This window comes from Bipolaris zeicola (genome assembly GCF_000523435.1).
Source record: "Bipolaris zeicola 26-R-13 unplaced genomic scaffold scaffold_55, whole genome shotgun sequence".
NCBI classification, from domain to species: Eukaryota; Fungi; Ascomycota; class Dothideomycetes; order Pleosporales; family Pleosporaceae; genus Bipolaris; species Bipolaris zeicola.
The window spans coordinates 48972-74172 of NW_006912104.1; the positions used below are offsets into that span (position 1 = coordinate 48972).

Sequence of the window (25201 nt, forward strand, 5' to 3'; positions counted from 1 at the left end):
GGGGTCCGGCTCCAACGCCATGATCCGCTATATATAAGAAACCACAGCTACGCGGGCGTTTCATGCCGCATAGCTTTGTGGCAAGAAGTTTCCAAGATAGTATCTTTCACCCTGCCATACTGCATCCTCGCGTGCAGTCTCCCAGTTTACACGAATAAGTCCCTGTGCGCCGCTTGATGCCGGATGCAATGGGTAGCGTCGACTCAGCGATGAAAGTGATCATCATCGGAGCAGGTACAGGGCCACTATGACATTACCGCCAAACCTCCGCTTACATGGTTCAAGGACCGGCCGGATGTGCACTTGCGCATGGGCTAAAAAAAGCCGGAGTGCCATTCAGCATATACGACAAAGGCGCAGATGTTTACCGACACCGGCATTGGGCATTTACCCTTGGCTGGGCACGACCATATCTATTCGACCTCATACCAGATGACCTTAGCGCGCAGATCAACTCGTGTCAAGTGGATCCTTACGTGGACTGCGCAGCGATAGGAGAAGATCGTATTGTGATTTACAATGGCCAGACCCGGGAAGAAGCGTTTGCGTTCCCGATCCCCAAAGCAAGGGAGATCAACATCCGAAAGTTGCGCGTTTTGCTGGCCGAACGGCTCAATGTCCAGTATGGGAAAAGTTTCTCACACTATGAGGTAAAAGAGCACGGCGGTGTGAAAGTTTACTTTGAAAACGGATCCACGGACGAAGGCGACTTGCTCGTTGGCATCGATGGTGCCATGTCCAAAGTCCGCCGTTGTCTGCTTCCCAAAGAGGGAAACATGGAGACGCTGCCGTTCGCACTCATGAACTTCAACGCTTCTTACACCGCTGAGCAAGCGCATTTTATCAAGGAGCGTCTTCACCCCCTTGTAGACATTGCCATTCACCCAGCTGGCCACTACATCCGTGCCAATGTGCTCGACATGCCCAACGAAAAAGATGCCAGTACCTGGACATTTCAGATTCTCTCCACATGGCCCCTCAAATACGTTGAAGACCACGACAATGATGATGATCGACTGCAAAGACTGAAAGCGCACATCAAAAGAGACGGCTGGGCCGAGCCATACAAGAGTGCCATCGAATGGATACCTGACAACACCAACGTACTACGCGATCAGCTCAAGATCTGGAAAACAGTCCCCTGGAACAACCACGGCGGGCGAGTAACACTATGCGGCGACGCAGCCCACGCCATGACGTTCCACCGCGGCCAAGGCGCCAACAACGCTTTTTACTCTGCCCACTGTCTTGTCGAAGCTATCAAGAGTGTACATTCTGGTAGCGCGACATTACAGGACGCGATTACGGCGTATGACGAGAGTATTTGGAAGCGCGGAGCGAATGAGGTGCAGATTTCAAAGGCGCAGAGCTTCTTTACGCATGATGGGTTGGATAATTTTATTAATAGCCCTGTTATGAAGTTGGGAACTAAGCCGAGTCATAATGCGAAGAGTGAGGGGTATGAATAGGTTTGAATAGCTAGAAAATTTACATTCTTTGCTTTATGGTAATTCGTTTATGCAATACTGTGATGACTAGCAAACGTTTTATAGGTGAAGACACTTACAGATATATGACTAGGCTATCATTGAGATACCCTCGCTCCTAATAGTTGAAAAGAAATACCAAGCTGTTTTCAGTAATCTTGACAGCAGCTACATTGCATATGGTATAGCACTTACACTCTGCCCCAGTCTGCATCACCCTATGTAGATAACTTTAGTCTACCACTATGGTAAAAGCTACTCCCCTAGTGCAACTACTGAATCTTTGCAAATGAGTCTGAGCACGAGCGCTGACTCCACAGGTATCTGGTTGGCATCCCCATAACATTCTTTGAGGAGTCGAAATTGCTGGATGAAAACTACGTCCATGAACAGCCCTAATTGCCACAAAAGTTACTAAAATAACGGGCATAAAACATACAAAAGAGCCGAAGTCTTACGTAGCACATTTTGATATATTTGCCAAGTTTTAATAGCTAAATAGTGCGAGGTGTTCGCGTCATCAAGCAGTTGCACAAATGTGGCAAGGGAACATCTTTAGATGAGCACAATGAGCCATGGAAAACCATTGCCTATCGCTATATACTTGTGGTTGTGCTGCTCTCCCAGTCACTCAGTCCTGCCAAGAGGTACTAATCACTGATCAATGATCAAATCACGTAACGGCGGCATGCTTGGAAGGATTTGTCTGTATCGTCTTAACGTATGTCTTCTGATGACTGGTGACAGTTCTTTGGGTACCAACCCACGAAGGAAATCTGGGAAACGAAGCGGTCGAGCCTGACCAAGAGGAATGGCCATTTCTACCAATTTCCTACTGTATTTTTCGAGACTCAAACGAGATAACAATCCCATATGCAGAGATCCAGAAATGAATTCAACCTTTGAACAAATCACCATCGTATCATCGAAGACATTTGAGTTCTATTGAAAATTACTATTAATAAAGATAAGCCTCTTTTTCTCTACGCTAATTCGTTCAAGCAATTATAAGGTCTGGGTCTGACTAAGAGCTAGTCTCTAATTCAATCATATCCAGAAAGATCGGAGAAACATACAAGTATTATGGAGAAAGAAACTGGGAAGAGCAGGGCTCGAATATCATTCCACACGTATACTGACATTTATCTCTCTCCTGACCGGCACGGGTAGATGTAAGTTGAAGCCAAATGCACTGAGTTTGGGAGCTACATTGGGCAGCTCTTTTCATACATATATGGCCAGTGAGCTGTTCATTACTGGTATTCTGACCCAGCACAAAAACCAGATAAAGGATGTAACGTCTTCATTCTAGGGAAGATGCGTCTTCTCGGATATGCCTTGTTCAGCCTTAGTAGCTTTGTGGGGATCACACTATCCACTCGAAACACCGTTCACGAGAAGCGAGACACAGTGTCTTCAGTATGGGAGAAGCATTCAGCAGCCACAGGAAACATGATATTGCCTGTGCGCATTGGATTGAAGCAACAGAATCTTGAGAATGCTGAACGCTTTCTCCAAGACATTTCTGATCCGGATTCACCGAACTATGGTAATGAACTCAGCTTTGTAGAGAAGCATTACTCTGATACGTGGGTTTAGGAAAACACTGGACTGCCGAGCAAGTCGCTAATACATTTGCGCCACACCAAGAAGCGACTGAAACTACTCTTGGATGGCTCTTTGATTTGGTTATAGCTAGTGAGCGGATTAAGCAATCAGTCGGTGAGTGCTGGATATTTAAAAGAGTATCTATACATCATCTGATTGTGCAGGACGCAACTGGTTGGAATTCTCCGCCACTATCGCAGAGCTAGAAAAGCTCCTAGAAACTCGGTACTTCAACTATCAACACAAGAAGTCTGGTGGCTTTCGCGTCGCATGCGAAGAATACAGACTTCCATAGCACATACGCAAATATGTCGACTTCATTATGCCTACGATCTAACTTGACGGATTGTGACCGATTGCGCACGCCCTTGTGTCGGACTCGGAGATACTCGGCTACTTGAAGTCAGATAATCTTACAAACTGCGCGACTCTCATGACGATCAACTGTCTACGTGCACTTTATGGCTTTCCGGCTGGTAAGTTCTCTAGTCCAGGGAACGAACTCGGGATACCGGAGTGGACGGAAAACCTCTCCTTCGCGGATCTGGATGAATTCTTTGCGAAGTATTCGTCCCCCAGGATCCCTACAGGCACCGTACCAGAAATCGCTCAGGTCAATGAGGATAAGACTGGGAATGGAAACGGTGATACTGAACCCTCTCTTTTTGAAGCCGAGATGGATGTCCAGACTGCTTATTCGATTATCTGGCCCCAACAGATACGCGTTTATCAAGTCCATTTCCCGGAGAGTGTAGGTGCCATTGGCCCATTCAACGTCTTCCTGGACGCTCTGGTAAGCTCGACCCCTCGATTTGCTCCACTAGTCGCTGACTTGGCCAGGACGGTTTGTACTGTACGTATCTCGGTGCCAATGAAACTGGGAAGCTGCAGTGCGGTGGAGCGCCACTCAGTAACGTCATTTCCCTCTCTTTTGGCCAAGTTGAAGGCGTTGGCCCTAGATCATATCAGGAAAGACAGTGTCATGAGTGGATGAAGTTAGCACTGCAAGGTGTTAGTGTCCTAATTGCATCAGGAGACTCTGGAGTTGCAAATATGGTTGATGGAAACAACGAGTGTCTCGATGCCAATGGCAAAAGCGATGGCAACGGAAACGGCAAGCGCTTCTCTCCCGGCTTTCCCTCAAACTGTCCCTACGTAAGACCCCTGATAATTTGAAACCAATATATCTACCTGGCGTATCTTAACAACGATCAGGTCACGGTTGTCGGCGCAACAACACTACGCGATGGAACCATATCCAGTGGAGAGATAGCAGCCGATCATTATACTCTGGCAGCGGCTTCTCAAACATTTTCTCCCGCCCAGACTGGCAATCTGCGGCAGTCTCCAAATAACTAGAAGAGTACTCGCCCAAGTACGATAGCTCAATCTTCAACTCCTCCGGACGCCCATACCCGGACGTCTCGGCGATAGGCCTTCATATACCAGTCGTATACGGCAATGTAACTCGGCGCGGGGGCGGTACATCGGTAGCAACCTCCCGATCTTTTACAAGCATCCTGAGATGTTCAATGATGTGACGGTTGGTAGTAATCCGGGGTGTAGCACTGAGGGTTTTGTAGCGAGCCCCGGGTGGGATCCGGCTACAGGGCTGGGAACGCCGAGGTATGAGAAGATGAGGGAGGTATTTTTGTCACTTCCATAAAATCAGGGAATGATGGGGTGTAGCATGTAGACAAGTACAGCGACACATGTAATTGTGGACTAGGGAGTTGAGCAAATATAACTGAAAAACTTGAATCAGGCATCGTCAAAACTATTGATTGCTAATTTGCTGGCTGATTTTCACTAGTATGTGTGTGATACTTTGCTGTATTCACAGATTCTGCGTGAGTAGAATGCAGCATTCGAAATCTACGAGACTACGAACTGCATCTCTGGAAACATCTCTCCCAGCAGCGTCTCTGCGGGTTATTCGATCTGCACTATGAGTTGTTTGCATACTGCTAATTCTTCATCCGTCAAGCCCCTGAATATACTAGAATATCAGTTGACCGAAAAACGAGTGTTCGTGAAGATCTGATACCGTTCCAGCCCATCACGCATTACCTCCGAGAAACCTGCATTGCAAGTCTTCTATCCACGTTACCAACGCCTTTCTCTAAGCGACAGAATCCTTCATGTCAACATCCATCTCCCTATTTGCAACAAACGTCAGCACACAACGTCAGCCAAGTTACCCCACGTTTTCAGCTCGCCGCCACAACCCATGATGCCCGTCCCCCATATCCCGCGCGTAGCGCGCTCTGATTAGAAGAGCCTCCACGTTAGCACAAAGCACAAAATCATGCCGTGTAACTATCCCCCGGCTGATCAGCAGAGGTCGGGGTTGCCGAGACAAATCTATTCCTCCGAAGGAAGCTGTGGTTGCAATTTCGATGGTCATCAAGATGCGCCAAGGACATGGGGGGGGGGGGGGGGGGGGGAGGGGGGGGAGGAATCGCTAAGAGAGGAACTTGGCGGAGCTTTGCTGACACATGCTGTGGTTATTTTTGATACGTGGTTAGCAAAGAGAGTTTTTGGTAGTAGTGAGGGAAGAGAGCTGAATCCTAATTTCTACGCCCTTCGTATTCTTGGTATTGCACTAGCGGGGGGGCGAGAGTGTCCATGTGAATTAATTGCGCTTGATAATAAGGGGTTAAAAAGAAGTGAACGGTGGTATTTTGGGAGTCTTGCATCTGATAGGTCGGGGTGTTGCGTGATGCAGAATATCCATGATACGCTGCTTCGATGCAATGTAGTCTCCAGTGGCAGGTCTGGACCACACCCTGAGCGCTAGTAAGATCAGGCTCACGCAAGGGCTGCTTTGTAGCCAGATCCGTACCGATGTCACATGACAACTTTGAAGTGTAGTTACGATACAATAAATTCGAATTCATTCTTCTGAAAAGGATAGCTGACGAAGGAAGATGAAGAATGAATAAATGAATTTCTAATTCTAAGTAACCGCAACATCATACCCCTGCTAGCTCTTGTCTACATACAAAAATTCTGATCTGATTATCACTTTAGGGGACCTCGGGTGTGTCTTTCACAGTCCAATTGAATGGTATTGCTGCAGTGTCACATAGCGATTTGTTGAATATGTCGAAACGTGGGAACCATTTCAGTACTCCTTTGTCGTCTCGTATGTAGACTTGTGTATGTGACAAGTGATCTTGAATAGACTACTTTAATCTGTTGAAGATCTTGTTCGGCTCTGGAATTGATGATGGTTGCGTTTCTGGGGGTGGCTCAGACATAAGAAGATGAGGTGGAATATCGGCTACGTCCCACATGGGCGGGCATTATTTCATCTGCGGTATGTACGCAAACATAGTGCTTTTTGAGATCTGGTAGATCGGTGTTTTTGGTACGAGACAGGAATCTAGCGGTATTTGATACAGCTCTACTTCCAGAGTGGAGGGTGAGGCAATCGTAATATGGGCGTCTGAATTTGTGTTCGACAGCAGCAATACCCTGAAAAGAGGTGCGTCAAGACTCAAAGCACGCGGCTCTTCACTCAAGACCAGGTACCAATACTGAGTAAGAGATTATTAAGCAGCATCTCTACATCCTACTATTCTTTATCTTTGAGAGAGTTTGATAATTCATAACCTATTCGTGTTGACGTACCGGTACCGTAAGACTATATGATTTTTGGGGCTCGGTGCGAATGATAGATAACGTCAAAGACTCGATTGAGCCAGCCAGTCTCATCACTTCACTTCATGCGGTATATTCTTATAAGTACCGCCTACACCAAAGATGATATAATCACAGAGACAAAACCCCTCCATCAACAAGCATCTGCCTAAAATTCTCCAGACTCTGCTCAACCCCCAACCCATCACTCAGTGCCCTGTTCCTACTCGCCCCAATCACAATCTGAAACGTCTTCTCCGCTGTAGGCGTCAAATACCCGCGACTCCTAATAACCTCAAACTCGCTCTGTATCTTTGCAAAGTTGAGTAGACAAACATGCAACAGCACCTGGTTGCGCATCACGACGTCGAGGCTTTGGAGACCCTCGAGCGATAGTGTCGGAAGAACATGTGCGTTTCCGATTTCCCAGCTGCGCGTCCGGAGCTCCATATAGAGACGCTTGTACATGTTGTTTACGTTCATGTTGCAAGAAAGGAGTTGGAGTGCCAGATCTGTGTCTACTTTGCTGTAGGGCTCGGATGCGCTGCAGCCGTAGCGCAGTTCAGCGCTCTCGGAGCCAGATGAGCTGCCGTCTGAAATGTCTCCCGCTTGCCGGATGCGCGCTAGTAGTTCTGTGAAAACGATTGAGTGCTGGAAGGTCTTGACCAGTACGCTTTTGTTGTTGGTGGTGATGTGAGAGGTCTCGGGGCTGTCTTGAAGGTCGAGTGACACTCTGTTGTTGAACTTCATCAATTCGCTCATGATGGTCTTGTCGAGAGATTCTGATTCTAGAGGCATGGAAGAGTCGTGTAGGAATAGATCGCGACACTCTTCCGAAGTATGGTTGAAGTGGGAGGTGGCAAGAAGGCTTTGGACGTCTGTGGATGAGTCTGTTATGTCAATTGATTGAGCTGGGTTTTGCAACGCCCTGTTTGTAGACGAGATAGAGGCCAGTCTTGTATGCGTGGGAGTTCCTTCTTGATTCAGACCCTCGCCTGAATCACGCCATGAGTTGTCGATATCGTATGTTGACCAAATATCATAGTCGGATCTTGAGTCTGCTGCAGTGGGATATGATGGGGGAACGTCGGCGGTGAATTGCCCTCGACTCTGTTCGGCTGATGTATTTGAATGCTGCCCAGATGCATGTTTAAGAACTTCAGGAACTTGATAGCTGCTGCTAGATGCATAAGAAGGGGCCCTGAAATGTTTCCAGTGCCTGTGGTTGGGCTCATCTGACGGCCTGTTTATATGTTGTTGACCCTCCATAGTCGTGATACACTTGACTCGTGCTTGCCAGCATCGACGACATTGTTGTAGTTGAGCAAGATCCCAGTTGCTGCCTCGATCGCAGCGCGTCTTCATCCGTCTACATCGGTCGCATGCTGATCGTCGACTAATCTCCTTCAAGCGTAGTTCGTTGTCGACATCCACATACTGGTCCTGGTCTTGCATATTAAAGATCCTGAAATTGTTCCGAACGTTGTGTGACAGCCTTTTGAGTCACTGTGTTGCAAAGGACCACAAAACTGGAGTGAAAGTTTATTTACAGAACAAATAGACTGAGTAACAAGAAGGTCTGACGTGGCCACCCCCCAGCTGTACCAAAACCCGCCTATATTGTCTCCTGAAAATTGTAACGAATCACTTGCACGCCAATCTCGATGGAAATTACTACCAACTGCGAATAAGCATCAATATGTCAGAATGACGAGCTTTGAGGCCATTATGAGGGTGGTTTTAAAGGATTATTCACCGGCATCTCTCATGTGCATCTGGTCAGGCGTCAGCCGCTGGTGGCCTATCTGATCCTACTTACGGGACGGCACAGTCAGATCCGTTTAAGATTCGAGAGCCTAGGCAGTTTTATTGCCATGCAAAATGGTGAAAGACGAATTCGAAACTGTCATTGATTCTGAATTCGCTTACGGAATCTCAAAAATCAGAGTTTCCACGTCGTCCTTGAAGAACTCTTGTTCACGGCATCTCCTTAATCAGTTTCTAAATGAGTGCATGTACGAACGTTTAACCAGAGCCGCGGACGCACGTGTCTGTAAGTACCAGTGGCTAGCCCGGGGCGGGCATACCCACCCTTGTCGATCAATGGGGTTGCCGAGGGAAGTGGATCCCGGGCCCGAATACGGACCCTAAAAACTTACCCGACCATACCAATGCATGCCATGCAGTGGCTAAAATGCATATGCTGCATTCAGACACAAGTCTCGGGCTTCAGATAGCATGCTGACGGATGTAATCACTGCCCTGAAAATTGTCGGTGTAGGCAGTCGGGTTCTGACGAATACAGCTGAGATCTGTCAGCCGCGGACTGAGATCCAATCCCGGCCAGTTGAATGCGTATTTAGATAGGCTTATTAAGAAGATGTTCAAGTAGCTCAAATCTTTTTGGGTAATCGAGGTCTAGGTCTTGTGGCCGCGGAAGGAGATGGGTGGTGAAACTTCGCATTCTTAACATGTGGATTTTGTCGAATAAAATGATGAGACTGAAACGATGAATGAACAGCAAATATTGTATATCATATGATAGAACAACTACAACGTAAAGTTGACGAGCTGCAGAATCGTCACCTCAGGTCAGAGTGAGAACATATGAGTTAGATGTTTATTCATGATGGTTCTCGATGGTATTACTTCTCCTACTCCACGGTTGCTGATGGAGTAAATTCGATTCAATATGAATGCACTTATAGCCAGCCGAAGTGGTCGAGTACAAAATTAGTCCCACTGAAGAGTGCAGTCACGCCAGAGTAAACAAGCAGCGCGCCATATCCACTTCCATAGCCTGCTGAAGCATGTCCTCGCCAAGGCTCGCCCTCTACGAGCGCTTCGCTCAAAGGTCCTGACACTATATTTCCGATACCTCTGGCGAGTAACAGGTAGCCCATAACTACCACTGGGTCAGCCGAGCTGTGACCTGCATTCTCGCCTTTCTTGGCAACATCTTTCATGATTCCTGGATAGACAGAAGTCCAGCTCCCTGCGAATAGGCCGTAGAAGACGCAGAATACATAAAGAACGGGTAAAGACGTAGCGAGTCCCCAGATAACAAAAACAGACATAGTGGTGCCCAGAGCCGAGATGGCAATGCACGTCGTAACTCTGAGTTTATCCGTCATCCAACCCATGATGACGCAGCCGATCGTGGCAGAGATATTGACCAGCATGATGGTCAACGTTGATAAAAAGTCAGACGCGCCAAATATTCTGCGTGCATAGGTGGGGAGATAGATGCCAGGTAGGAAATAGCCAGTAGCTTGTACGAAGTTAAATAGTTGATGAAGGGCGAATAACTTTGACATGAGGTGGCGCACATTGAATGGCGATATATGTGTGGTTGCGGAATTTGGTAGCCTAGGCTTGATGAAGAAGGACAAGGGCAGTGTGGCAGCAAAGAAGATACCGGCCCAGATTCTCGTAGCTGTCTCGAACCCGAGGTTGTTGAGAAGTACTTGAAGAACCAAGGGGAGTACAACACCTCCAGTACCTGCAGCGCTCCACATGACGCCGTAAGCCATGCCTTTGCGTTTGGCGAACCATTCGTCGATATAGACGACGCAAGGACAGTAAGCGAAGCAGCCACCAATTCCGAACATGAGACCCTGAGTTCCGATGAGCTGGGGAACCGTAGTGCAAAAGGAGCTCATTGCCATGGATAAAGTGGAGGTGAAGAGACCCAGAAGCGTAAACCAGCGGGCCCAGCGGGGCAATAGGCGGCAAAGCATAAGAACAAAAGGTGTTCCCATGTAGAGGGTTCCCTGTGATATTGGTGAGTTTTCCATACTAGAAGATGCATGCTTAGAAACTCGCTTACCAGAGTGGTGGTACCGATGACCGCAATATCGCCTGAACCGGCAAACGGTTCATGGGTGGTATAAAAATTCTGGAACACACCAAAGGAGAACCCAAATCCTATTTACCACTATGTAAATTTGGGGACTAGATGAGAGCATACAAAGAAACACTTACCAAATACAAAAGCCTCGACAGCCCAACAAGCGGCTAGAAACAGCCAGGCTGCCTTTCCGCTGTCGACTGGCGGAAGGGTGCTTTCATCGTGAGTATTCTGATGGTGAGACTCTGTGTTGTTCGCATCCTGTGAATGGCGGCTAGAGTCGAGGGTGTCGAGCTCGACTGTTGCTTGAGCCATGTCAAGGAGTGGTTTGCGAAGAGAATGGCGATGACCGTGAAGCAGGCGACGAGAACATGGCTGCTAAGGGCGTGTATGTACTTTAGAGTGGTTGGCGAATGAATGTTGTTGTAGTAAACGCTATGTTGGGGGCTGCAAACGTGACATGGTGGCTGCTTGGCCGTCATGTTGACGTCACGCATCCCACGGAGAGCCATGGGCTGACTGCGCTCCCTCGAGTTGAGATATTACCCAATGCGGAAGGTGTTGGTTTCACTATACGACGTGTTTGGCAGCCATCGCCTGATCCCTGTTCGGACGTCCGAGGAGGATGATTTGTTTGTCTCCGATCGATGATATTGCTGCTTGACTACAAGCCCCTTGCTTACCTTCACCATCACAATGCATCCTTCCTAACGCTAGCAAGATACAATTGCATGGTCACCCTAGTCCGGGGTCTTCATCTCCACCAATCTTCCAACTGTTACACAAGTTTACGCACCAAAACGGACAATGCAAGCACGTCGTGTGCTCCGACATCTACCACGGTGCCGCAATCCCGCATTGGCGCCGCATACTAGGCGAACAAAGATGAATTGGCATTGGCACGTTTGTACATTCCTGCATGACTGGCTCGCTTCCACCTGAAACCATTACGCAGTGATAAATACTATTCCATCGCTGGTCGCCTTACAAGCGGCTCCATATCTCGCCTCGGAAGAAGCTGCATATCTCGTCTAGAGGGCTGCATATCTCGCGGGGACGACGAAGAAGCGTCTCATCTGGATTCAGTTTAGATTTTACCAAGGCGGGAACCGCTTTACAGGACACCTGACTGGGGCCTATGCATGGGGGTCGTGTTCGTATAAACATCGGACACCCCCATCACCTAATTACGTAGCTATCCGGCATACGCACCAACATATTCCATGTGAATTTATCCTGGCCACTAGTTTCAACTGACCGCCACTCTGAAAAACATGTCACAGCTTAGAGGGACACAAGGGGGGCATGGCAAGAAAGCGTACTGAGTGGATGCAAAACAAAATGGCTATTCCCCAGAACAAGACGTCAACTCTCCAGAACTACATACAGCATCCGAAAATGACTAGTACATGATAGCGGTACGGCGTCGGTGGTACTCAAGCGCAGTCATCTCCTCATACTTGGACGTGGTACCCTTTGGCACAAAAATAGGAATCGGCCCAGCAGACGTCTTGCGATTGGCCTTCAAGAAGAAAGCCACTGAGTAACGCTCCGGCAACGTCCCGTCTTCCGTCTCACCCGAAGCCGCAACCTGATGCAGCCCAGCTGGGATTCTTCCGTTGCTCCACCGCTCAAGCGTGTCCCCAACATTGATGAGTAGCTCCGTCTTTTCGACAAGAGGCACAGATACATACCCCCCAGGATTGTTCTTATCCTCAATTTGTAGACCGCCCGTACTACCCTGCGCCAATAGAGTCAGGATACCAAAGTCAGTGTGCGGCCAGATGCGCTTTGATTTTCCATCCGCGAGCTCCTTCACGTTGGTTTCGGGGTAGTAGATCATTCTGATCTCGCTCGCGTGACCCTCGCATCGATCGACGAGAGCGCTCTTGGGCAGATCCAATGCGATCTCGAGAGCTTCCATCAGCTGCAGCGAGAGGTGCTGGCTCTTAATGAAGTATTGCTCCATCCAGTTCTTGAAGCCAGGAGCCTTCTCTTCAGACGGATACACATTTGGAAACTCGGGGTCATCAACAGGTCCCATATCAAAGTGCTCCTGCAAAGAGGCTTAGTACATGTTCCAGATTGCTAGGAACGGGAATGCTTACCTTTAGGTCCTTCAGGCCCTCGTTGTTGACCCTGACCATGTTGATCACACCTGGCGTGTTCAACGTCGCAGTCGTCTCAGCACCGATGCAGCTCCATCCGCGTTGCGGCTTAGGACCAATAACGTTGGCGAACTCTTCTTTGCCTTCCCGGGGAAGCGTGAACAAATTACGACTCTGCTAGTCATCAGTCATGTGCAGAGAGAAGTGAACTAGGCTTATTGGCGAGACTACCTGTTGGAACAGCTCCGAGTTGGTCTTGTCGTCCAAGCCATGGTTCATCAGCTTGACAAAGCCAACTTCAGTAATGCCATCCAGGAACGCTTGACAGAATTCCTTGCGCTCTTGATCAGTGCCGGTGAACTTGGTAAAGTCCAGCGTTCGGAGATTCATGTTGACCATGTTGGCGGTGAGGTGTGAAAAGTCCAAGATAGGTTAAATCAATGTTCTGAAGATGAAACGATGATGAGCGTTGTGTTACTACAGTTCGAACCCAATATTATGCATATTCCATTCATCATTTAAACAACTCATTTTCAATTGATAGACGACTTCATAACCTCAGTCGGTTTTCCATCGTCGATTTTTTGGCATCATCAGCGATGATGGTGCTGACCCGGAGTCGGAGGCTCCACAAGAGGATTTTACGGACGTTACCCGATCTTGCATCCGTTATTCCTACGACCATATCGGCTGCAAGGTGAGATCTCGGAACGGTTGTCGGATTTCCGAACAGGGGTTGTATACACAGAGCTCTATCACCATCTCGATCAGTCTTGGCATTGACCAAGCAAGTGGGGATGAGAGGCTCGAAGTATTGGTTGTCAATTGGTCCATTTCGTTCCAATCACATCGCAAAACGTCTACAATGAAAAAGTGTGCCAATCCAATCACGAGCAGATGGTACCAATGAATTCCTTGATATGCATGTCTCTGACTGTATTGTTGATCATGAGTGAATTTTAATGCCGGCAAGTGTACAATTCGTACGTTCACGCCTCTTGCAGTCAATGAATCAAAAACCAACATCTCAGTTACGAATGTGCGCAAAACAATCGATTCATAACAAGTCCAATTTATCCATACCAACTCTATCACAACTTCCCATTATCCCTAAACACCGCCCTAAAAAACTCACAAAGCCTCCCAAACGCCCCCTCACTAATCTGATAATGAAACACAATCCGCCCAAAAATCGGCGCCCCAATCTTGATATCAAACTTCGCCGCCATGGCATAAAAAGCCTCAGACACCAACCCCGACGCCTCAAGATCAACCCAAATGATATTCGTCTCAGTCGGCACAGCCAGCTTCCCACCCAACTGCTCCCACAGCCGTGACGCCCGTGCCGCTTTATCCTGCGCAGCCTTCAACTTCCCGGCAAGGAAAACCTGATCAATAGCAACACGAGCCGGCGCAGCAATCACACCAGACGACCGCGTACTTCCGCCCAGCAGCTTGCGACTCCACTTCGCTCGCTGGATAAACGTAGAAGTCCCTGTCACGATGCTACCAATAGGGGCTCCAAGACCCTTGGTAAAGCACATCTGGATGCTATCGAAGCACTCGCCCATATCGCGCAATGTACAGGCTCCAGCCGCCACTGCTTCCCACAGACGGGCGCCGTCGAGGTGCATATGGATAGGCGGGTTCTGAGCGCGAGCCCAGTGCGAAATAGCACGGATTTCTGCCAACGGCATGACGGTTCCCCAGAGGGTGTTTTCTAGGCTGATGATGCGGGTGGGGCAGTCGTACACGGTTGTGGTGGTGGTAGCGTGTTTTTTGATGTCGGCGAGGGTGAGGTGGTGGCCGTTTGATGGGACGACTTGTTTGATCATTGCGCCGAAGAGGCTGGAGGCGCCGCCGCCTTCGAGGATGATGATGTGGCCGCGGTGGTCGGCGAGGATTGAGTGTGGTGGTGCGCCGAGGGCGGAGCGGAGGGCCACTTGGTTGCCCATTGTGCCGGAGACGACGAGGAGGGCGGCCTCGTGGCCTACTAGGTCGGCGACGTAGTCTTGGAAGGAATTAGTGGTTTTGTCCTCGTCCATGTCGCCATCGCCGAGGGATGTGTTGATGATGGCTTCGAGCATGGGTAGTGTGGGCTTGGTGAAGAAATCGGAGCGGAAGTCGCTGGATGCTTCTTTGTTGCATGCCCATGCCAAATCGGCAAAGGGTGGCTGCAGCTCTCCAGAACTTTCAATAGTCATTGAGATTTCTCCTTTGGTTTGAGGCTTGAGATTGGTGGGATTGAGACCAAGAGAGAAGTCCCAGGGTTCTTCTGACGGAGCAGTCCGTAAACCATCCGTAAACGGAGCAGGGACCGGAATTTCGGTTGCTACTTGCATGGTGACAGTCGTAAGGAGTACTGGTAGAGGTCTTCTGAAATGAAGTATTCCAATGAGTACGTTCAGAATGGAGAGAAAATAGAAGTATGCCTTTCGATGATGAGACCTAATGATCAAAACTGTCGATATGATAAAGTGAAAGAGCTCCTGGGCAACCCAGACGTCTTGACGAGAAACACCAAGTAGGAAAACGCTTGAAAGGTCCGAAATACATTGCGAGAATCTGTGAGTGATTTGCCTCCTGCAAAGCCGGAGAAGGAATGGGCACCGATCTTGTCATCACCGACTATCGGAGACTAATTCGCATAAGCAGGTCCGGTTTGCTGATCGTCGATCCACGATCCTGTAACCGACCCAGGAGCTAGTCTATGGAGGCACGGAATAGTCGTCTTGCCTGTTTAGGTCATCGGAGTCGGGCCACGTTTGATCTTTACCATCGAGGAATATGGTTGGAAACTGACATTACAAAATCGTGTACTGCTCTCTGAAGATTAGAGATCGTACAAGGTGCTCCTATAGCTTCAGCATCACCCCAACTGAGTGATCAGTCATACATTAGACGTCAAACCAAAGAAACTTCTCATTCACTTCCCATAGTCCGTTAAACAATGGCTATCCTTGAAAATTCTATCCCGCCCCCTTCAACTTCACATCGGCAAGATACAAGGCCGTCAAACATGAGTAATTCTATCTCACCTGAAGATTACCAAGACATCATTGAGCGATACAATGACACGCTCGATACCACCATCCTCGGACACAGCCTACCTCGTCTTCTCCAAAACACCGCTGAAAGACATCATGAAAAGATTGCAATGATATGCGGCGAGGAGAAAGTAACATTCGGAAAACTCACAACACTCGCAACACAACTTGCCCGCATTCTAGTAAACCGAGGCATCAGGCGCGGCGAGGTCGTTGGCATCGCCCTGGACCGTTCCATCGACCTCGTCGTAGCGCTGCTAGCCGTCATGAAGACAGGCGCAGCTTACATGCCCATCGACCCAGACTTCCCTACAGACCGCATCAGACACATGATCGAAGATGCAAGCCCGATACTTGTCATTGTCGGTACCAGCACACGACTTGCTTCTCAATCCTGGGGGTGCGCAACGCTGGATCTTGACGAGACACGAGACGAGATGACCGAATCGAAGTCTCAGATAGGCAGCATAAATGTGGACCTAAAGGCAGAAGATCTCGCATACGTGATTTACACTTCTGGCTCTACCGGCAAGCCAAAAGGCGTTGAGATCAGCCACGGAGCGCTATCGAACTTTTTGTGCGCAATGCAGCGGGAGCCAGGATGCGCGGAAACAGATCGGTTACTTGCCATCACAACGATATCTTTCGACATTGCAGCATTAGAAGTGTTTCTTCCATTGCTATGTGGCGCGACAATGATCATGGCCCAGGCGCACGAGGTCAAGGATCCAGAGGCCACGCTCGGATTGATTCGGCAACACGATGTTACCATGATGCAGGCAACACCTGCGACGTGGCAAATGCTGCTGGATGCTGGCTGGAAGGGAGAGCCGCGTCTCTCCAGGATATTGTGTGGTGGCGAAGCACTGTCTCGTAGGCTGGCCGACCGGCTACTGTCGTGTGCAGAGTCAGTGTGGAACATGTATGGCCCAACTGAGGCAACAGTCTGGGCAAGCATCTGGAAAGTATATCCAGGCAAGGATGTGGTCATTGGAAAGCCCATCGCCAATTACCGACTCTATGTGCTTGGTGAAAGCCTTGAGCCTGTACCCCTTGGGTCTGCTGGCGAGCTATACATCGGCGGAGTAAGCTTGGCTAATGGGTACCGCAACATGCCCGAAGTTACCCAATCGCGTTTCGTTCGAAACCCTTTCCACAGCGGTCTTATATACCGTACCGGTGATATAGCCAAGTTCGATGGTCCAGACAGGTTGATCGTATTAGGCCGCGCTGATGGGCAAGTAAAGATACGAGGTCATCGGATTGAACTCGGCGACATCGAGGCAGCAATAACCGACCACAGTGATATCCTAGACGCTGTCGTAATTAGCAGAGACGACAGACTGATAGCGTACTGCATAAATGTGGACGGCGATAGCAGTCACGAAACCGAGGCGAAACCGACACTTGAAAGCTTACTGCGTCCATGGTTAGCGCAGCTTCTACCAGCGTATATGATGCCAGCCTTCTTTGTCAGCCTCAAGACATTTCCTATGACACCAAACAACAAGATTGATCGAAAAGCCCTGCCAGATCCAAAGATTGCAGTGCAGCGCAAGATCAGCAGACCGTTGACCGATATGGAGGGCAAACTTCAGCTGATTTGGTCAAGAGTTCTGGGTCACGACTGCATCGGACCTGAGGATAATTTCTTCGAGATAGGCGGCGACTCTGTACGGGTAGTCCAAATGCAAAAGCATGTGCAGAAATTAGTTAGCTGGAAATTATCTCCAGCCCGGCTTTTCCAACATTACAGTATTAAAACATTAGCGGCATACTTAGAAGGGGAGGGCGAAACCACACCGGACCCTGCCACTTCACAGGATCACCGCCTAAGGCCAGATAACGAGGATATTGCTATTGTATCGATGGCGTGCAGGTTGCCAGGTCAAGTCTCGTCCCCGGAAGAGTACTGGGATATCTTGGAGCGTGGTGCCGATGTCATAACCGACGTGCCAAAAGACCGCTGGGATGCTGAGGCCCTCCATGATCCTAACCCAGGCACTCCAGGTAGATCGTACTGCCGAAGAGGTGGATTTCTTGCTTCTGTCGATAATTTTGATGCATCGTTCTTCGGCATCTCGCCCAAAGAGGCACGGGCTATGGATCCTGCGCAACGTATCATGCTGGAGACGTGCTGGGAAGGCTTTGAGCGGGCTGGCTATACAGATAGGCAGCTGCGAGGTAGCCGCACAGGTGTTTATATGGGTGTGTGCAGCATCCCAGCGCACTCGACGGCGCCGTGTTTGCAGGAGCTTGGTGGGTATGATGCAACAGGCTCAGCAGGAGCCACTATGTCTGGTCGCCTGTCATACGTCCTTGGCCTCGAAGGACCAGCCCTCACGGTCGACACAGCGTGCTCGTCGTCTCTTGTCACGACACATCTGGCGTATAATGCACTTCGCCAAAGGGAGTGCGATATGGCCGTGTCTGGTGGAATCACACTTTTGCTCACTCCTGGAATGCACGTCGAGTTTAGCCAGCTCAAAGGCATGTCTCCTGATGGGCGATGCAGAGCATTTGCAGAGGATACACAGGGGACAGGCTGGGCTGAAGGGTGCACAATGGTGCTGTTGAAGCGCTTGAGCGATGCTGTTCGAGATGGTGACAAGATCCACGCGCTTCTTCGAGGCACCGCTGTGAATCATGGAGGAAGAAGCGCCCCAGGTTTGACAGTGCCGAGTGGAATCGCACAACAGCGACTTGTGCACACAGCATTAGCTTCAGCAAATCTGACACCTAGCGATATTGATTACGTCGAAGTTCACGGCACCGGAACTAAGTTGGGAGATCCCATTGAGGGAACAGCCCTGGCCGAAGTGTTTGGCGGAAGTCGATCAACTGAATCCGAGCCACTGTGGATCGGTTCAGTAAAGTCGAATATTGGGCATACACAAGCGGCAGCTGGCTTGGCAGGACTGCTCAAAGTCATTCTAGCGATGAAACACGACAAAATCCCCCGGACTCTATATGCTGAAAAGCCGACATCAGCAGTGGACTGGCAGGGTGCTCACATGGCGCTTGTACAAGAACCTCAGCCATGGCTACCACAAGCAGATCGGCCTCGAAGAGCAGGTATTAGTGCTTTTGGCATTGGCGGCACCAACGCCCATGTTATCATAGAAGAAGCTCCGCCTAATGATGAGGTTTTGCGCCCGTTGCCCGTCTCACTGTCAGCTGGATTCCCATTCCTACTTTCAGGCCACACCGATGCCGCTCTTCGCCAACAGGCCGAGAAGCTGCGACGATACATTGAGAGTGCAAAAGAAATTAATGCAGATCAACTAAAGGATGTGGCTTTCTCATTAGCGACTACGAGAAACCATTACCGACGGCGAAGAGTAGTCATGGCCAAAGATGAGGCAGAGCTCATATATAAACTGAGTTCCACGGCGGCGACAAGTGAACATACGGCCGATCCATGTATAGCTGTTCTTTTCACTGGCCAGGGAAGCCAAGTTGCTGGTATGGGAAAAGATCTTTACGACATCTACCCCGTTTTCCGCAACGCTATAGACAATATAGCGGATCATTTTACCGAACTAGAGATGCCGTTGAGGGAAGTAATGCACGCCGCTCCACATAGCGAGGCTGCTGCACTATTGCAGCGCACAGATTTTGCACAACCCGCCCTCTTCACATTGGAAGTGGCTCTTTGGCATCTTTGGAAAAGTTGGGGTGTAAGACCGAATTACATCCTCGGTCATAGTGTAGGAGAGCTGTCAGCGGCGCATGTCAGTGGGATCTTGGACCTCTCAGACGCTTGTCGTTTGGTCGCCGCACGTGGTCGGTTGATGCAGGCTGTTCCAATCCGTGGCAGTATGGTTGCATTAGAGGCCAGTGCAGAAGAGGTTTCAAGAGCGATGGATACCATTGGGGTTGTCTACAAGGTCGATATTGCAGGCCACAACACGCCAACGCAAACTGTGGTATCTGGCGATTGTGACGCTGTTGACAAGTTGGTGACACACTTTACTGGTCTGGGACGCAAGAAGAACGTACTTGATGTATCGCACGCCTTCCACTCGCACCATATGGACTGCATGCTCGCAGCATTTCAAGCTGTGGCTGAGAGTGTACAATTCCACCCACCAAAGTTGCGCATAGTGAGCAGCCTGACCGGCAAGCTCGTTGAGGCGGATGAGCTCCAACAACCAGACTATTGGGTTTCACAGGCACGCGACGCCGTGCGTTTTGCGGATGGCATCCAGACACTTGATCAGCAGGGTGTTAACATATTTCTTGAGATGGGGCCGCAAGCTGTTTTGACCGGACTGGGAGCGGCGTGCCTTGGAGCCGATCAATCAGTTGCCTGGTTACCATCACTAACCACCCGGAAGCCTGGCACGTGGACGATTCAAAGTAGCCTTGCAGAGATGCACGAGCGCATGGTACCTATAAGCTGGCATACATACTTTGAGCCTCTGGGTTACTGTGAGTGGGTGGAGCTGCCGACATATGCATTCCAGCGAGAACACTTTCCTCATACTCGTGGCGATTTCAATGCTAGTAGTGTACAACAAAACGGCCAGAGCCAGCACCAGACTCTCTGTGCTGTGGATCGACTTGCATTTGAAGTATCATGGCAGCAGGCTGATACTTCGAATCTGACCAAAGGCGGCTCATGGGGCTTGCTGTGTACGAATTCAGATAAGAAGCAAGGGTGGGTAAGACAAGTGGAAGCGGGCCTGGTGTCTGCTGGTCTGAACCTCCACAGGATTGAGCGGCTGCAAGATGGCCGAGGGCTTGACGGGGTGCTGTGTCTGTGGAACGCAGAAACGGACTCTGATGATGTCGCAGGCCAGGCACGAGAACTGGCCTTCAAGGGGCTGGCACAGTTGCAGGATGCCGTGAGCACACAGTTCATACCACAGCTGGTATGGGTGACGCGCCAAGCGGTCGGTGTTAGCGTGAATGCACGTGACGAACACCATGAAGGGGCGGGATTGGCCGCCGGGCCGTTATGGGGCCTAATGCGTACGGCCCGCAGCGAACATCCCGACTTGCCTCTGCGCCTCATCGACGTTGACTACCACTACGAAGACAACAATGACAACGATGGCATCGACGTTGATGCTCTCGCGGCGGCGCTGGCGCTCAGAATGGAGCCTGAATGCGCAGTGCGCCACGGACAGGTCCTAGTGCCTCGTTTACAACCTATCTCTCTACCACAAGAACTGCCACCCCCTGTTCAGCAGCAACAACCTATGGTCCGTCCAGATGGAGCCGTTATCATCACAGGCGGGTTAGGTGATCTCGGTGCAAGAGTTGCGCGATGGCTGGCGAGCACACATGGCGTACGTAGTCTGGTGTTGACCTCGCGCCGTGGAATGGCAGCGCCGGGTGCGCAGGCGCTCGTGAATGATCTTGCTGCGCTAGGTGCAGAAGCTGCCGTCGTTGCTTGTGATATGGCGGATTGCCAGAGCGTCCAGCAACTCATGGCCATGTTTGACAATGGCAAGACACCTCTACGCGGCGTGGTGCACGCCGCCGGCGCCCAAGACAATGGCGTCCTCCAGGCCTTGACGCCGCAGCGATGCGCCACCGTCTTTGCTCCCAAGGTAGACGGAGCCTGGCACCTACACCAACTAACCCAGCATCTCAACCTTGACTTCTTTATCATGTTTTCGTCCATATCGGGCGTCTTGAGTATGTCTGGGCTTGCCAACTACGCTGCAGCAAACACCTTCTTGGATGCCTTGGCATATTTGCGTCGTGCCCAAGGTCTACCCGCCACGTCTGTAGCTTATGGCCCCTGGGAGGGTGATGGCATGGCAGCCAACATCATCGGTCCCACTCGAGCACGTCTCGCTCAATCTGGCCTTGACTTGCTTGCCCCGGAAGACGGTTTGGCGTTACTTGAACACGCTGTGCGCAGTCATCGAACTCTGACTGTCGCCGCTGCCTTGGACCAGCCTCGTTTGAAGAACTATCACCAGGAACGAGGCGAAAGCCCTCCGTTCCTGCATTCTCTCCTCAGCGGTGGCAACACAGGTGTGCAACAACTGCTTCCAGGGTACCATCTGCGTAAGGAGTTACTCCATGCAGACCTCGAGCAACGCCCTCATCTCATGTTGAGCATGCTTCAAAACACTGTGGCCAAAGCATTGGGCTTCACAAAACCTAGTGACGTCCATGTCGATAAGCCTCTTCAGGATATTGGCATCGACTCGTTGACTGCTGTTTTGATACGCAATCAACTCGCTAACTTGACGGGCATGCCATTGACCGCCAACATCACATTCCAGCATCCCAACCTCAAAGCCCTCGCTCAGACCTTGCTGTCCGACCTGAACTTGGATGACAGCGAATCTGGTTCCTCGCTTGGGAGTAGCACCGCCACTACCACACTCATGTCTGACATGGTCCCGATTCTTGACCTCGAAGCAATCAAGAGAGGTTGTGTCGATCCCAGCTTCACTTTTAAGAATACATTCAAGGCCCCTACAACCCCTTCGAATGTGTTCATCACGGGTGCCACGGGTTTTGTTGGTGCTCACATTACTCATGACCTGTTGGAGCTTGGCACTGCCGTCTACTGCTTAGTACGTGCCGAGACCGACGACGAAGCTATGGAACGTTTGACGGCAACCCTGGCCAGCTACAGCCTTTGGAACTCGGAATATGCACCACTTCTCCACCCTGTTGTAGGAGATATGTCCCAACCTCTTTTTGGCTTGCCCGAACACAGCTTTGATTTCCTTGCAGATCACGTAGATGCCATATGTCACTCAGGCGCACTCGTAGACTGGATGCGCCCGCTCCAAGACTATGTCGGACCCAATATAGTGAGCGCGCACGAAGTGCTGCGCCTGGCCTCGCAGGGCAAGGCTAAAGCAATCCATCTTATTTCCACAATGTCCACAATACCCAAGTACATGGGCTACGACGTGAAAGAAGGAGATCAGGAATATGGATATGCTACGTCAAAATATGCGGCTGAGCGCATGATGGCTGCGGCACATTGGCGTGGTGCCAAAGTATCCGTCTACCGCCTGCCTTTTGTCACCGCATCATCTACCACTGGTCGCTTCCGCCTCGACCGCGGTGACTTTCTACATCATTTTATCGCCGGCTGTGTGGAAATGGGTCTTTTCCCATCCATCGACGCCAACCTTGCCGCCGTGTTACCTGTTGACTATCTGTCCAAGACCATAGTTACCATGATGACCAAGGACCTGCATCTCATCGGCCAAAACTACGACTTTGCCAATGCGCATGCACCCACCTTTAGCCACTTCTTCCAGCTCATGAGTGACGCAAGTACTGGCCAGCAAATCGTGCCATTTCTCGTTTGGAGAGAAAAAGCTCTCGACTATGCAATGGCCCACAGGTCGAGTCTGATTGCCCGCATCACAGCGCTGATCGACGCTGTTGTTGACGACAAAGGCGCGACTGCTATGGTTACTGGACCGCCCTTGAAGGATAACGTTCTAGGTTCTTCCCAATTCCCGGCGCCTTTGGTAGATGTTGATTTTGCAGAAAAGTATGTTCATTGTATCAGTACTTGTGCTGGTTAGGATGGGTGCTCGAAAATATATAGATTGACCTCAACTATGCAATAAAGCTGAAGATAAAGCTCGAGGAGCAGATCCGATGTTCCAGTAAAGCTCAGCTCAATCGTGAACATAACCACAATATTGGTGGCGGTTTGGGTGGATCTAGCTCATATTGGATTGATTGCGACACGGAGACAACAAGTCCATGAGTAGGTAGATATGGAATGATTCTGGACCAGCTGGCTCTTACCGGACTTGCCTGTGGCCCTCAAGAAACAGGATGAGCGATATGGTGTTACTGTAAAATGGTGGATAAAGTTTTCGCAAAATGCACTGGTAAACAACTTATGTCGCAATTTCGACATCTGAGACTTACACCAGCGTACCACCAACGAGCGGTTAGTGGTCTTCACTCCAAAGTCAAACAGTGGAATGATCTCAGCATACTATCATGCTATATTCTTTTTTCCTCCAAGTCGTCCTTCAGCCGTAAGGCTGAGTACTCCTGAGTACTCAGCCTCGCTTGGCTACACCAATCAGAGGTTGAGATTGGCGCCACAACTGCCACATCTTTGGTCTGTCCGCTAAACGAGACCCGTTTTTCTTGAAAGCCGTACATTTAGAGCTGAGGTGCTCTGGAAGTTTGGTTTCTGATGGCGCATGGTACGCTACGCGAAGCGCATTGTAAGATAGAAATCCCCCCTCATCGCACCCCAGCGACTTCTACCTCTAATCTTCACCTTGAAGCAAATTGCCTTACTCACAATGTCATATCACGGGTCTTGGATCTTTTCTGTTGCTATATTGGCGGATGTACACCTGCGAAGCGTCCGTGCTGACTGCTACCTTAAAGATAGTATGTATAGACATAACCCAAACAGGCTACAAGCAACTCGAGCTAAACATTACTTAGGCTTTTTGGCAAGCGAATCTCCATAACAGCGCAACTTTGAACCCTTCTCCTGCGGTGGGGGTACAAACAACTGTTGTGTTGCCGGTGAAAAATGTGGCAGCAACCTACTTTGTCATGACCCTATCTACGATGTCTACAGCACTGGTTATTGCTCTGACCGTGGCTGGACTAACTGTTCCCTGGTTGCGCCAGGTAATGTCCAATACCCACCACTTCGCAACGGATCCACTAAATCAGGCCCCTAGAAATTCGGAGCGAGTGGATAGAGGTGAAATATTGCGGGGACAATATATATTGCCACGGTTCGTCGAGTAGGTGCTGCGATACTGGCTCAACATACTTCGTCGATCCCATGACAGGAGAGGTTAAGGATGCCAGCGAGGCCGACTCAGTTGCTTCCGCAATCTGGTGGGATTTGACGAATACGAGTTCACCTGCTACGTCTTCTACGATGTATCCGGAGTCCACAAGCTCTATCACCACTTCTTCTGCGTCTGAGACTAGTACCACATCTACGAGCTCGGACTCAACGCCACCATAATTATCTCTGATCCCGCATCCAGCACCACCTCCATCTACTCGCCTGTCTCCTGGCGCCACCGCAGGAATCGGCGTGGGATGCGGAGTCGCAGTCATTTCAGTAGGTATCCTTGCGTGGCTGCTTATCCGTCGGCGAAAGAAGTCCAAGTCGCAGAACGTGGTAGGGTATAGTGCCTATGTGCCACCCGAGCACCAGGTGAGCCCGGTGACAGTTGAAAAGTATCCCCAGATGAGTTATGTGCAGCCATATAGGGAACATGAGGTAACGCACGAGTTGGATGAGGGGCAACCGAGGGCAGAATTGCATACGACTGTCATGAAAGATAAGGGTAGCAAGCAGTAAGGGGCCTTCCATTAGTTTCTTATCATATCATATTCTACCTCTATCAGGTAGAAGTACTACTTCCGCTCATTCAGATATATCATGCGATCTTGATTCTTGGAATATACACCGTAGTCACATCAAATTCTCTGCGCACAACTGGTACCCTTTTTTCGTTCCGT

At 49.9% G+C, this 25201-nt stretch overlaps 9 protein-coding genes across 9 annotated transcripts; 5 read left to right on the top strand and 4 right to left on the bottom strand.

The window, feature by feature from the left end:
- Window positions 1-188: 188 nt before the first annotated feature.
- On the top strand, window positions 189-1469 carry COCCADRAFT_93605 (uncharacterized protein; the record flags this gene model as incomplete). Its single annotated transcript, XM_007713121.1, has 2 exons — window positions 189-234; window positions 286-1469. 2 exons carry the CDS (start codon window positions 189-191, stop codon window positions 1467-1469), a joined length of 1230 nt encoding a protein of 409 aa, XP_007711311.1.
- Window positions 1470-2804: 1335 nt separating this feature from the next.
- On the top strand, window positions 2805-4761 carry COCCADRAFT_35948 (uncharacterized protein; the record flags this gene model as incomplete). Its single annotated transcript, XM_007713122.1, has 8 exons — window positions 2805-3036; window positions 3087-3209; window positions 3260-3349; window positions 3503-3888; window positions 3936-4250; window positions 4311-4356; window positions 4455-4585; window positions 4621-4761. The coding sequence occupies 8 exons, from the start codon at window positions 2805-2807 to the stop codon at window positions 4759-4761; spliced, it is 1464 nt and encodes a 487-aa protein (XP_007711312.1).
- A 441-nt stretch (window positions 4762-5202) lies between these two features.
- Window positions 5203-5370, top strand: COCCADRAFT_93518 (uncharacterized protein; the record flags this gene model as incomplete). Its single annotated transcript, XM_007713123.1, has 1 exon — window positions 5203-5370. A coding segment is annotated over one exon (168 nt), but the record flags the coding sequence as incomplete, so codon positions are not given.
- A 1502-nt stretch (window positions 5371-6872) lies between these two features.
- COCCADRAFT_93645 (uncharacterized protein) lies at window positions 6873-8195 on the bottom strand (the record flags this gene model as incomplete). Its single annotated transcript, XM_007713124.1, has 1 exon — window positions 6873-8195. The coding sequence occupies one exon, from the start codon at window positions 8193-8195 to the stop codon at window positions 6873-6875; it is 1323 nt and encodes a 440-aa protein (XP_007711314.1).
- Window positions 8196-9442: 1247 nt separating this feature from the next.
- Window positions 9443-10905, bottom strand: COCCADRAFT_25470 (uncharacterized protein; the record flags this gene model as incomplete). The annotated part of the gene is made up of 3 exons (XM_007713102.1): window positions 9443-10513; window positions 10570-10667; window positions 10725-10905. The coding sequence occupies 3 exons, from the start codon at window positions 10903-10905 to the stop codon at window positions 9443-9445; spliced, it is 1350 nt and encodes a 449-aa protein (XP_007711292.1).
- Window positions 10906-11992: 1087 nt separating this feature from the next.
- Window positions 11993-13097, bottom strand: COCCADRAFT_35951 (uncharacterized protein; the record flags this gene model as incomplete). Its single annotated transcript, XM_007713125.1, has 3 exons — window positions 11993-12657; window positions 12716-12872; window positions 12930-13097. 3 exons carry the CDS (start codon window positions 13095-13097, stop codon window positions 11993-11995), a joined length of 990 nt encoding a protein of 329 aa, XP_007711315.1.
- Window positions 13098-13789: 692 nt separating this feature from the next.
- Window positions 13790-14902, bottom strand: COCCADRAFT_93545 (uncharacterized protein; the record flags this gene model as incomplete). The annotated part of the gene is made up of 1 exon (XM_007713126.1): window positions 13790-14902. One exon carries the CDS (start codon window positions 14900-14902, stop codon window positions 13790-13792), a length of 1113 nt encoding a protein of 370 aa, XP_007711316.1.
- Window positions 14903-15648: 746 nt separating this feature from the next.
- On the top strand, window positions 15649-23265 carry COCCADRAFT_93557 (uncharacterized protein; the record flags this gene model as incomplete). The annotated part of the gene is made up of 1 exon (XM_007713127.1): window positions 15649-23265. One exon carries the CDS (start codon window positions 15649-15651, stop codon window positions 23263-23265), a length of 7617 nt encoding a protein of 2538 aa, XP_007711317.1.
- A 744-nt stretch (window positions 23266-24009) lies between these two features.
- On the top strand, window positions 24010-25040 carry COCCADRAFT_35954 (uncharacterized protein; the record flags this gene model as incomplete). The annotated part of the gene is made up of 3 exons (XM_007713128.1): window positions 24010-24100; window positions 24424-24660; window positions 24721-25040. 3 exons carry the CDS (start codon window positions 24010-24012, stop codon window positions 25038-25040), a joined length of 648 nt encoding a protein of 215 aa, XP_007711318.1.
- Window positions 25041-25201: the final 161 nt, after the last annotated feature.